General features: G+C 52.0%; 1 protein-coding gene across 1 annotated transcript in view; it reads left to right on the forward strand.

The window, feature by feature from the left end:
- The window catches only part of MYO18B (myosin XVIIIB), a 248,035-nt gene extending 238,632 nt beyond the window's left edge, over positions 1-9,403 (forward strand). Inside the window, exons 43-44 of the mRNA XM_032883267.1 lie at positions 5,676-6,924; positions 9,191-9,403. Of these exons, the coding sequence (XP_032739158.1) occupies positions 5,676-6,912 (1,237 nt within the window). The 3' untranslated portion in view covers positions 6,913-6,924; positions 9,191-9,403. The remainder of the gene's footprint in view (positions 1-5,675; positions 6,925-9,190) is intronic.
- Positions 9,404-13,346: the final 3,943 nt, after the last annotated feature.

Consider the following 13,346-nt stretch of genomic DNA (forward strand, 5'->3'; position numbering starts at 1 on the left):
GTGAGAATTCTGATCCTGATGAGATTGTGCATACAAATTAAATGAGTATAGAGGTGACTTTTTCATTTTCCACATGATATTCATGGAGCATCTACTCATGTGGTAAAATGATGGAGCCTCGTTCACAGGACAGCCTGGCGGGGGCAGGGGTGTGGTCCATGCCGAGTCCGAGTCCGAGTCCGAGCCAGCCAGCAGCTGGCTCATTCTGCCACCTAACAGACTGCTTTGATATCCTTGTCTTTTTCGTGCGCTGCTCAGAGCGTGGTCATATATAGCAACTGTTCATTCTGGAACTTTTACCCTTAGTCTGGGGCCTTCTCTAGCCATGGTGGGCAGAGCCATTAAGAAAAAAAACAAACAATCAAACAAGCATTAAGATGTTTAAACATACATTTGCTAGGAGTAGCATTTTGATCAGAATAAGTAACACAAGCACGTTGAAGTGTATCACTCTTCACCTTGCATGAAGTGCTGGGGGCGGGTGGAGGTGGATCCGGGTGACATTCACAGGAACTGACTCTACCCATCACATAGGCCCTCTCTAATTCCTCACAGATCCCTGTGAGACAGGGCCTTATCATCCCCACTCCTCCAGCTGAGCAGTTCCAGCTCTACAAGGGACCTGGCTGGGCCCGAACAGAGGCAGGATTTGAACCTGGACCCATCTGCCTCTGAAGCCCGTTTTCCTAGCCTGGGAGGTAAGAAGGTGCACATTTCCATATTTCTGGATATTCATATCCTGATCTCCCTCATAAACCTTCAGAAGTTTAAGCCACCAATACTTAGAGTATTTTCATGTCTATTCTCTTTTTCATCAATTTGCTTAATAAACATCAACCAGGTACCTAGTGGGTGGCAGACACTAGAGCTTCACCCACTCATCCAAAACCCACTAATTAAGTGTCAGGGCACTGACACTTCACTCGTTCATTGAGCCTATGTTTGTGGAGCAGCTACTATGTGCTAGGACGCTGTTCTTGGCGCTAGAGTATGTCAGTGAATACAACAGACAAAACTGCTGTCCCTTGGAGCTCTTACCTCCACAACATTCCAAGGTTGATCTGATTTCCCCCCATTTCACAGCTGAGGACAACTGAAGCAAAGAGACAGGTGACTGTCCCAAGGCTGGTGAGTGGCAGAAGCAGACCAAGCTTCAGGTGATAAATATTATCTGGACAAGGTAACATAGGAAACACTGTTAATTCTGTATCACATCACAGGGCTCAAAGGGAGTCTGCAGAGGATGGTGCTATTGGCTGTGGGGTCAGCTCTCCTGAGATTGGAACCCCACCTCTATCACTTCCGCCTGTGTCTGCATGCGGAGGTCACCCCAGGTCCCCTTGCAGTGCTTGGAGGTCATTAATTCCTATCTCTGGACTTGCTGTAAAGAGTATGAACGAACGTGGCTATCAGCTCCATGAGGGCAGGAAGCCCATCAGTTTGGTCTCCCTTGTATGCGGGACACCCAGCACTGTGCCTGATACACAGTAGGTGCCCAGCCTAGAGGTAACTGTTTCAATGACAACTGACTTACCCCTCCACTCAGTTATGGGACTAGCCCAATGCTGCTGTGACTAGAAGCTCAGTTCTAGCTGTTTTCGGTAGGTATGCTAGAGAATTATTCCTCTTCAGATGCACTAAAGGCCAGACAGCAGAAGTTCTCAAGATATTACTGGAGTCTCTCCTTAGAGAAGCAGGGTGTCCCTGCCTAGCATTTGTCCATACCTGTCTCCCAGTGACTCGGAGAAATTTCCATCCATTAGCGCTCTCCCTGGCCAAGGTTCTGGGAGGCAGGCACAGTGATATCTTGATTATCTGCCAGCCATCCTTCATGCGATGCTGATGGAGGAGAGTTCCACCTGAGTCAAGCTGTCCAATAAGGACAGCTGGGGGAAAAATGAGTCTTCCCAGGTCCCAGGATGAAAACAGCAGGCTGGTTTGAAATGTCCAAAGCTGGGTCAGAAACGGAGATCATCTGACTCAAAGGGCAGAACTGTGACCCTCCCCCCAGAAACCTGCAAGAGGTGTCTGTGTTCACATGAAATTCTGTGGTCTGCACACAGAAAGCAGTGGATGCAAGCAACTTCCTACTTGGATTGGAAATGCTGGTGTTGCAGAGGTGTGGGTAGATTTCTGAGTGGCAAATCCAGGAACCAGTACTCAGCCACGACTCCTTTCATTTTCTTCTGCTACCCTGGCCCTCCCTATCCCATGGCTCCTGCTTCCCTTCTCGCTCTACCCCCACCTCCTTCTCCTCATCTGTCCTGTCTGGCTACCCAGTAGTTTACACAGCTTGGCATATGTTCCTGTTTCAAGCCCACCAACTGAGGCTCTGAACACACCAGACAACTCCAGGAAGGTGGGACCAAGCCCACCATCCCCCCCGACCCCCAGAGCACCAGGCTCTTGGGCCCCTCAGCAGAGCTCAGTGACCCCCAGCCTGGGACATTTTGGCTTGCATCCCTTATGGAAGGTGCTGCTCCTGGTGGGCCTCTGGGAAGGCAGTCAGATCTGTCGGGTCTGGTGGAGACAGAGAATCCCATGGGTGGGCCCCAGTGAGCCAGCGCCTTGTGTCATGGACACTAGCTTTCACCACCTGGCACCTCCAGACCCCTACTCCTGGGCTGCTGACAGCCTCCTGTGACCCCCAGCCTATCCCGCCTTGGATCAAAGATGGGGAGGACAGATCCTCTACTGCCAGCTTAAGCCCCTTCCCCACCACCACCGCCCCTCTGCCTCTGCTCCCAGACACCCTCCTCCTTCCCCTCTCCATCAGCTCCATCTTCCCCCTCTTCTCCAGGCCCCCATCCCTTCACACTGCAGCTGCTCACTTGCCTGCTTCCTTTCCCCCACCAACCCCCGCTTCCCTCTGTTCCTCCTCCCCTTCCCCCGTTCTTCTAGGTCCTCTTCCTTGTGAACCTATTTCCAAGCTAAACTTGACTCAGTTCAACAAAATTTACTGAGCAGCTGCTGTGTGCTGGGCTTGGTGCCAAGTCAGACGGTACAGGGATGACAGACTGCACGGTCTTGACAGCAGGGCTGGGGGGAAGGGGTTCCCCCCACCTCCTCTCCTTCTGCCTCTTTCTACTTCCTCTTCCTCTTCCTCTTCCTCCCCTCCTCCCCTTTCTCCTCCTCTGCTTCCTCCTCCTTCTTCTTCTCTTCCTTCTCCTCTTCTTTCCTCCTCTCCATCTTCCTCCACCTCCCTTCTTCCTCCTCCTAACTTCTCTTCCCACCCTCTCCCCATGCCCTGCCCCGGCATCCACAGCCAGCACTGGAGATGGGAGCTGGGGTGTGTGGGATGGCAGCATCCCAGGAAACTCAGTGACGGGAGCTCTGATGCCACCATCCCCCACACGGCAGTCAGTGGATGCAACTGAGCACCTGAGACATCACGTCCACCTCCCTCCGGGGCCAAGACAGGGTGGAAATGACTTTTGCCAGCTCTGGCAGCAGCCCACTGCCCCTGGCAGTTACGAGCTGTTTATTTAAAAAAAAAAAAAAAAAAAAAAAGCAAGGAGCAAGAAATCCGCCTTGCCGTGTGCTCAGGAAGGGATTCTAAGGTAATGACATTGGCGACACACTTCAAGGTCCTCATAAAGGGGGCACTCCAGACCATGTCCTGAAGTGACAGAGATGGAAGGTGGTAGTCAAGAAATGGGAAAGGAGGCAGAGGCTCTATGGGTGCTGTCTTAGTGCATGGGGACCAAGCTTTCTCCGGAAGTATGGCTGCCAGGTCACCTTCTCACTCATTCCTCTGCTCATCCCTCCTGGAGCTTGGACTGAGGCTTTCATGGAGTCCAGTGGTGGGTTAGGCTCCAGATGCCAAGATTCCTAGGAGTATTTAGGATCAGCATGGACTGTTGGTTATTAATGATGCACAACCATTAGTTATTATTGGTTCTTAATTCTTCATCTCACTACCGTTATTTGAGAAGCTAGGGGCCAGTCACGTGCCCCAAGCTTTTCTTTCATTCCTGTGACTTCCCCATGTGTCAGCACCATGAGCAGGTGCTTCTCTTCCACATCAGAAGCTGGAAGGGCTTGGCACCAGGAGACTCAGGTGGCTGGGGCAGTGAGCAAGAGGGAAGTTCAAAGCAGGAGGCTGGGAAGGGAGTGGGGAGCTTGCCCCCACAAGAGAAGGACTGAGGCTGGGGAAGATAGTGGGTGACAGAAGTAGCTCACCTATACCACTGCCTCCAACCTGTGCCTGTGGTCCCACCATCACCACCACCGCCACCATGACCTTGACCCTCCACCTAGCTGACCAAGGGAAGCAGAAGCAGATGAACACAGCCAGGCCTGTGACTATCACTCATGGAGCTCTTTCACCAAGCATCATTGCCATGGTGACCTCCTGTAGATCCAGGATCTGGGGAGGCTCCTGCCAATCCCAGAAGAGAGAGGCATATGGAATGGTTGAAGATTTGACCCCAGGAGCTCAGGAAAGCAGAGTCTAGGTCCCTACACATGTCCTTAGAAATGATCCTGATTCCCGCTCCCTTTTCTGTACCTTCCTCCCCCTCTGGATATCTCCTTCGGGGACCACTGACCAGGCTTCCGTAACAAGTTCAAAAACCCTTTAGTTCATTACGGTCCTCTCTTTTCCTTCTAAACTGTCCTTTGTGGTCAGGGTGCTATCACCCCTCAGTGAGCAAGAAGCCTTCCTCAGAGTCTTGTTCCAGAATCCCAACCCACCCCCTTATGTAAAGAGGGCTGAATCCCATTGCCACAGTTGGAGCAACAGTGTAGAGAAGCAGAATAATGACTAGAAACCTGCATACACATGGCCCTTGGTCATATTCAGGCTCCATCCCCTGGCTTTGTCTGCTTGCCAAAGCTCTGATGTTCACACCCCTTTCGCTTTTTCATAAATTATAACTTTGCCATGGGTGAGCAGGGGGTCATTTCTCCGAAGGGGAGGACAATTAGATTTTATTTATTAAAGGAACAGTTGATGGACTCTGGTCTCTCTCCTGTAAAAATGCCCTTTATTTTATAGTCTATAATTCTGCCTCGCCACGAGGCTCCTACTTTTCAGAGGGGGAGTGTTTTTGGCTCAGCTCTTTCAAGATGCCTCTGTATGAAAGCCAAGCCTGGTATAGTCCCAGAATAGAAACCGTCTGTCCTCTTGTGTTTAGACTTGGTTTCGTGTCGATTTTATGAAAATCTTTCTCTTTGCGGGGGGACCGAGTTCTTACCTCTACCCCATAAATCAATCAGGGGTGCCAAAGAGCATCCCACTGAGACATATTTGGGTCACTGACTCTCAGAAGCCCTACTTGGTGGGACCCTCCTCTGGGCTCAGCCCTAAATAAATAAATAACCCCTCGCAGGTCCCCCTCAAGTCTCCAAGAAGCAAACCACTTATTTCGCAGCAGGCCCTGGTGTGGTAGGTCCTATCATGTCCTATCATCTTAACTGCCGTTTTAATCCAGTCGCACCTGTGTAGCTGGGTTTAATTATAAGCAGAAATTACATTTCAGAAAGCAACAAGAAATCATTTACATGGCTCGAATTCGCCCATTAAATCACTCGGTTCATTTGAGAGTGTAGTCAGGATGGTGTGTCCAAAGAAAAATAGTATTAGTGCCTGTGCTTAGCGGCTCTCACACGGATGGCATCAGACCGTGTGAATGCTGTGGTTTCTACTGACCGCATGTGTCTTCTTGGCGCAGGATGAAGGACGAGTCCAGAGATGCAGAGAGGTCCCAGCCGGCGTCGGCCCTGAGCAGAGCCCGGACCGCGCAGAGCCAAACCTCGGGGGACAAGTCTGTTTCTCCCCTCTGCCTCCGACGGCAAAAGTACTACCATCCGGGGGATGGGGACGAGTGTGGTGGGCAGAGAAAACCTGTGCAGAGACTGGGGACACGGTCTTCCTCCCCAGCTTCTCGGAGTACAGACACATCCCCTGCATCCAGGGAAAAGCTGCCCAGTCCCTCGGCAGCCCTGTCGGAGTTTGTGGAAGGTCTCCGGAGGAAGAGAGCTCAGAGGGGCCGGGGGTCCCCGCTGGGGCTGGAGGACTGGCCCACCCTTCCCATTTACCAGACCACCGGGGCTTCTGCGCTGCGGAGGGCCAGGGCGGGCAGTGACGAGGGAGCCCTCTCGCTGGGGTTTGGGGTGAAGTCAGCCCTGGAACCGGAGGGTGCCTCTGGGACATCGGCCGGGCTCCTGCGGTCCACCAGCCTGAAATGCATCTCCTCCCAGAGCACCGAGGTCACCACCCAGCCGCATGAGAAGCTGAAGACCCGGTTCAGCTCCTGTGAGTCCCTGTTCGAATCGGGGCAGAGCTCCGGCAGAAGACTGAGCTCCCCAAGCTCATCCAGGTCCCTGCTCTTATCACCCACGCTGCGGCCTCGGAGGCGCTATCTGGAGTCCTCTCTCGATGACGCAGGCTGTCCAGACCTGGGCAAGGAGCCCCTCGTCTTCCAGAACCGCCAGTTTGCCCACCTCATGGAGGAACCCCTGGACAGCGATCCGTTCACCTGGAAGGTCCCAAGCCTCAACTATGAACGCAAGACCAAAGTGGATTTCGACGACTTCCTCCCAGCCATCCGGAAGCCTGAGTCTCCCGTGTCCTTGGCCAGAGCCCCCAAAGAGGGTCAAGACAGTCCGCGGCGCTCACGCATCCACTTTGAGACAGAGGAGGCTGACCGGACCTTTCTCTCAGGGATCAATACCATTTTGAAAAAGAGTCCGGAGTCCAAGGACGACCCCGCTCAGCTCTCTGACTCGTCCTCCTCCTCCAGCTCCATCGTGTCCTTCAAAAGTGCCGACAGCATCAAGAGTCGACCACGAATCCCACGGTTGGAGGGTGATGGTGGCGAGCAAACGTCCCCTGAGCACAGGGAGCCGGGGGCAGGGAGCAAAGACGAGGACGTTGAGAGCATAATGAAGAAATATCTCCAGAAGTAGTAGCCAGTGCAGGTAAAAGCAGCAGGCGGGGACTGTTCTTGGGAAAATGAAAACCAAACAGCCCGCCCAGGTCTGGCAGCCTGGAGAAAACCTGTTGCTGCCGCTGCCTTCCTCGCTGTGAGTGATTTCTCTAGAGAAGATGGGTTTTAGAGATTCTTGCAGAAGTAATGAGTTGCCAGATGCAAAGCTCTCTGCTAGGTGCCCCTGGTTCCTTAGGATTTTAAAATGCGGACCCATTGGAAAGCAGAGGGTCCTGTAGGACGGTTCTAGAGAAGGTGCTGGGCTTTTTTGTCTTTCCAAGGCTCCATTCTGCCTGGAGCTAGAGGAGCCATGGTGGCCTTCTGTCTACTTAACGATGGCAAATCTTACGGGGAAGGCTCAGGCTGGGGAAGAAGGGGCTTTGGGAAGAGTGGGATCCAACTCTTGCTTTACATATCCAGAGAGAAACGGAGGCCCCTTGTGTGGGTGGGCAGCAGCAGGGAGCCAGTGCAAAGTTCCCAGAGCAGCAAATGGGAGAAGAGAAGTAGGACTTCCCTCTGCCCTCTCTCCTACCCCAGAGCTAATCCTGGACTTCTCCGGACTAAAGATAGGAAGAGGAATCCATTGCTCATAATGGCTTGTAATTGTTGGGCATACATATCCAACAAGTCAGTATCCACAGGGATCCCCATAGGTGGTTAGGATGACTGATTCCTATTTTACAGTTTGGCAAACAGAGTCAAAGAGGTTAAGCCCCTTGTAGGACGTCAGCCGGGCAGAATGGCATTTGAAACTCCGGAATCGCCACTTGTGTCTGTAACACTTCTCCTTGGTAACCTATCCTGAGCACAATCAGGGATAAGCTCAGGGTCTTCTCAGTGACAGAGCAGGATCTTTAAAGAAGTTGCCTGTGTTGACATCCCATAGTGAGGTTGGCACCCCAACCATCTATACTCAAAGGGATGTCAGAACTTCCTGACTCTGACCTCACTGGTAAAACAAATGAGGGAGCCCTCAAGATCAAGATTTCCCTGGGGAGTCGGCCGCCAATCCAGTTGCCTTGACCCCCAGTTTGGTGCTCTTTGCCTGAGGCTGGGCTGGCTCCTGACAACCCCGCCCAGAACACATTTCAAGCCTTAGGGTCCTGGGTATTCCACTCTGTGACTCCTCCCTGAAAGGCAAAGCCAGTATGGGGAGGCTGGACATCAACAGAGGAGGTTTAAGTCCCTCCCTCCAGGTTCAGACACAAGGCAAATGTCCTACTGAGTAATATAATGGCATGTGGCCTCCGGGAAACTCTTGGGCACTGAACTTGAAGCAGCTGCAGGCTCTGGCAGGATGGGGCAGCCGCAGGCAGGTGCACAGCCTAGGCCTTGCCTTGGTCCCCAGCCTTCCTTCCAGAGGCCTCCTGGACTCAAACGAGCCACCAGCCTCCACACCCATAGACCTCCTACTTTGAGAGGCACCCTTGGCCCATCAAAAAGCAATTGCCCCTTCCGAGGAGACAGGCTCAGACTGTATCAGAGCAAATTAATTTGACTTAACACGGCCTTCTCTCTGCTCTCAATTACCGGGAAGAGATGTGATATTCATTTACATTATTATGCTCTCGGGGACACAGAAAGCAGTTTCAAAGGCCAAGTAAAGGGCACACGTCCATAAGGAGAACAGTTCTTAGCAGAAGTCATCACAGAACATCTTGTCTCTGCCATTTTTTTTTTTAACTCAAGTCCTTCCCCCATCCAGTAGCACTCACCGTGGTAACAGAGCCTCTGCCAAAAAAAAAATCTTCCGCCCTGACATCCACACTGGAGGCTTGAACTGAACGATAGAGGTATAGCTCCATCCCCTGTGAGGCAATATATTAGGGGATTCAGATCCAAGTGAGCCCACCCCTATCCCTGTAAGCTAGCACCTTCCGTGTATCTGGCTGTGAGACCTGGGGCAAATCATGGGACCTGGCCAAGCCCCTGTGTCCACAGCGTGAAATTGGAGCTGATAACACCAGCCCCCAAATTAACACTGTGAGTAAATGCCAGGGATCTCCAGCTTAGGGCCCAGCACCCGCCACAAGTGGAAAGCATTAGGCGCCCCAGCACTCAGCCCTTTGGTCCTTCAGGAGCTCCGTCCCAAGCTTCTCTCCACTCATTCCCCTTCTGCTGCCCATGCTCCTTCATTCCTCTGGGTGGTGTCTCTGCAGGAATGCCCCCCAGAGACAGGGGACATCAGAGCCTCCGCACCGCCCCCAAACATCCTTCCTGCATCCCATTGATCCACTCTGACCTACGTTTGTTTCCAGCCTCCTGAGATGTACTGCCCCGGAAGACTTCCTGGCTCCACCACTGTCTGGAGAAAGAGAGAGATGGGCCAGGCCTGCCCAGGGGCCCTTAGTCCAGAGCCGACCAGCATGGCTGTGCTTGAGTGGCCAGAGGGGTCCACCAGGAGGCATATCCCTCGGGCATGGGATCCCATCATGCTTGATCTATACAAAATAAAGTGATAGCTCCTTGGCCTCCGTGCTTCCTATCTGTTCTGTGATCACGGGACCCTGGAGGTTTGATGGGGGTGGCCTGGGGAGAAGGGTTCCAGGGAACAGCATCAACCCAAAATGTTTATAGTTTTGAGTACACACTGTTATTTCTCTCCCCCTCCATAACTCCACACAAGGGCCTTGCTCCTCTTCATTTGACCTCATCAACTCAAGTGCCACCTCCTCCGGGAAGTCCTCCATGATACATCAAATGGCAATAAGTGCTCGTTCTCCATTCTCCCTCAATTCCCATATTTACCTCTATCCTAGTCCCCTTGCCTGCCTACTCACCTACATTGTGCACATATGTGTAGGCAAGCTTTCGAGAAACTTGAATAGATGAGTAGATGAACAAGCCCCTGAAAAAGTTAAGGAACCTATATTCCTTGGATGCATGTGACACATTGACATGAAGGCATCCCCACCCAGGTGCACCCAGATCCACATTCAAGCGCCTGCGAACATCTGCTCACAGTGCCCCCCCATACCCCTGCTCGCATACACAGCCCCGCCACGCCCACACCAGTATGCACATGTGCCACAAACTCCACTGGCCTAGGCACGTCTGTAGCTTGGATACCCGCTTCTCCAAACACCCTTGAAGTATCAGTCATACTGAAACTGTAGGCTGGTGTTTGTTATTCACATGCTACGTTGGACACCTTGTGAAGCATTGTACATGGAGCCTCACACCACAACTTCAGAAAAAGTCCTGAAAGATAAATGCACTTTTATTTTTTTATTTTAATTTTTTTTAATTTATGCACTTATCATTCCCTATTTGCAAAGGCTGTGCTAGCTCATGTCCGCATGGAGAATGGTGATGCCGTCCCTATTTAGATTCCCACCGGCATAGGCTAGGTTCTACCCGCAATGTGCGTCTGTCCCCAGGGCCCCTCTGGGATAGCCAATCAGAGCTCCTTCTGTGTGCTCCTTTGCTAGGGCTGCTGTAGCAAATCACCACAGATTAGGGGGTCGCCTTATGGTTCTGGAGGCTTGAAGACTGAGCCCGAGGAGGTGTTGGTAGGCCTGGTTCCTTCGAAGGTCTCTCCTTAGCTCATAGATGGCTGCCTTCTCCCTGGGCATTCCTGTGGTCTTTCCTCTCTGCATGCATCCCTGCTTGTCTCTCTGTGTGTCCATATTTCCTCTTCTTATAAGGACGGCGGTCAGATCAGATCGGACAATCCAAACGGATTAGCTTTAACATGATCGCCCCTTTGAAGACCCCATCTGTCAATACAGCATCAGGGCTTCAGGGCTTCCCCAGGCACGTTCCGTAGGGATCGTAATTCAGCTCCGTAACACGTGCTCTGCAAAGTAGGTGGTAATTTAATTTGCTAATCATGAGCATTATTCATGTAGCGATCAGGTAAATACGTCCCGAGCTCCCAGCTTGGTCCCCGAATGAAAGCAGTTACAGAACTCGAGAGCAGATTCTCGCTGCCTTCCTGGCGCTGGAGATTTGCCGACATTTTTAGGGCCTGGAATCTGTGAGTTTCCAGGAGCTTCTCTTCCTGTGCCAGCAGGATTCCTCATTCAGCCAATATTCGTGGGGCACCTGCTACGCGCCAGGCAGTGTTCCCCACGTGGGGGATCCATGGCAAGCAGGCGGAACCCCTCCTGCTTTTTTAGAGGGAACATCCTACCTGGGGAGACAGACAGTAACCACGAAAATAAATATGGTATCAGAGAATGAGAAGCGCGATAAGGAAAAATAAAGATGAAATTATCTCGTGAGTTCCCTCTTCAAAATTTACTGGACATTTATTTTATGAAGTACCTTGCGGTAAAGGAGAAACCTGTCATTATTCTTCAATGATGTGCAAAGCGGTGCATCCATAAAGGTTAAAGTCAAGTCATAACAGCAAAGCTTCCCTCACTGTTGTGCAGGAAACAGAAAGCCCTTGCCCCTCAGATCCCCCAACTCAGCACAAGCTGATGCAGAAGATACTGACCCAGCGTGGCCCTTCTCCTTGCAAGCCAACTGCAGAAATCCTCAGGGGGACCATGAGGTCACATCAGCATCTTGCTTGGCCTGGGACCCAGGGCAATAAGCCCCACCCAAGTTACCACTTCTTCAAGGCCTGGGCTATGCCATCCTCTCTCTGTGAGCTCAGCTTGTTTCCTTCTTTCTGGGCCCTCCTTCCCTCTTCTGTGCAATGGGTCTGGGACTCATACCAGCCTGCTGGCCTCTTGCAAGGTCCACGGTCTCCCAAAGCGCTGAGCTCAGTGCCCGGCATGTAGTCAGCTCACAGTCAACAGTGGCTCCGTTGAGCTCTGGGCTCAGAAACCTGGCTCTCCCACACCCAAGGCTGAGGCTTCACCTGCACTGCCCTGCCCTTCGCTGGCTTCCCTGCCAGCAGAACCAAAGTTATTTGAGAGGTGAGAGTGTTGGAAGTTACGGATCCTAGTGGGTTAAATAGCCATCCCAAACGTCTCCTCCTGTTTCTGGGCCCCAAGGCTGTTTTTAACAGTGTTCCCAGATCTTAAAAGAATCCTAGAATCCCACGACGAGAAGAGAGACTTGGGGTAATTTTATAGTAAAGGAAAATGAGACTCAGAGAGGGAAAAGATGTGTCCAAAGGCAGATCAGAGTTTAAGACCCAGTTAATATTTTTTCGTTTAAGAAATAATTATGGGTCTTCCCACCACCCCACGTTCTGGGCCCTGTTTCCAGCTGAGGCTGGGGTGGGCAGAGGGCTGCCTTCATGAAGCTTATGGCTTACGAGAGAAGACGGGTAATAAACTTGCAGTTACGTATCAGCTGTGCCCGTGTCACCTGTGACGGGTCATCCTTCTGTGTCTACACCATCCCCTCCCTGCCTGGACCCTTGGCAGGCCGCCAGAGACCCAGCTCTGTCCCCAGGCCCCTGGTCGACTGCATGGTTTAGGGCTGAGGAATGGAAGATTTCCATTCTTTCCAAATCCCAAGGATCGTTAGGTGGGAAGAACAAGGAAGACATTGCAGTGGAGAGAGGCAGATGCTGGAGGATGTCAGATATAACCATGGAAGGCTCTAGATGTGATTAATGGCTTAGCCAAGCTCCTGCTGTTGTCTTCAGGAGACGGACAGCCAAGGCTCTGTTCCTACCCCGCCCAGTCTCGGTTGCTTATTCACCTGTCAGTGTGAGCAGCTACCTTCAGAGCATAGTGACGGATGCTAAGCATTGGCCCTGGGGACAAGGTGAGGTGGTGACCTTGTCACCCTCTGTTAAGAACCACCCATACCTTCCACTCCTCATCTGTCAGTGAGGAGCCAGGTGCTGTGCTCGGTGATATTTAAGCATCGTTTCTGAGACAGGTGTTGGGGGTCTACTGCCCCATCAATCACCCTGCCCTTTCCATACGTACAAGAAAATATAAAAAATGACTCAGCAGCTGCTTTATGACTAGCTGCATGAAGGCCCAGTAGCCCCCTTCTGGGCTCTGATAAAATCGTGCTCATCTCATGTGCCTTCAGCTTGTAGAGCACAGTGGAGTGGCTTATGTCAATCCTACCATCTCCCACCTCCTGTCATCGAAAGTCTGTGATCTTCCTGCTCAGGCTGGCCGCAGAGGGTAGAAGGAGACACAGCTGTGTTTGTCAAAGCCCTTGGCCTCACCATGTCTCCAGCTGTCCTTGAGAGGTCTACAGCTGGAGGTGGAAGAATGCTGGGGCATGCAATTCTTTAAGGCACAGTGGGCTTGTGCCCCCGATAAACTGAGTCCACAGACTATGGCTGGCTCTGATAGATTAAATAAACAACAGTTCTTCATTGCTCAGTGCGTGGGTCAGGGAAAGTAACAAGGGGTCTAGCAGAAGGTGAAAATCAGAGGAGAGGGTTTGAGGGTCCTTCCCCTGAATCAGACACTGAGGTTCAGGAGGAACATGAGAACAGACAAGCGAAGCTGAGATTTGAACCCAAGGCAGGCATTCTGGATAATC

This window comes from Lontra canadensis, unplaced genomic scaffold (genome assembly GCF_010015895.1).
Source record: "Lontra canadensis isolate GAN:19392208 unplaced genomic scaffold, GSC_riverotter_1.0 scaffold87, whole genome shotgun sequence".
NCBI classification, from domain to species: Eukaryota; Metazoa; Chordata; class Mammalia; order Carnivora; family Mustelidae; genus Lontra; species Lontra canadensis.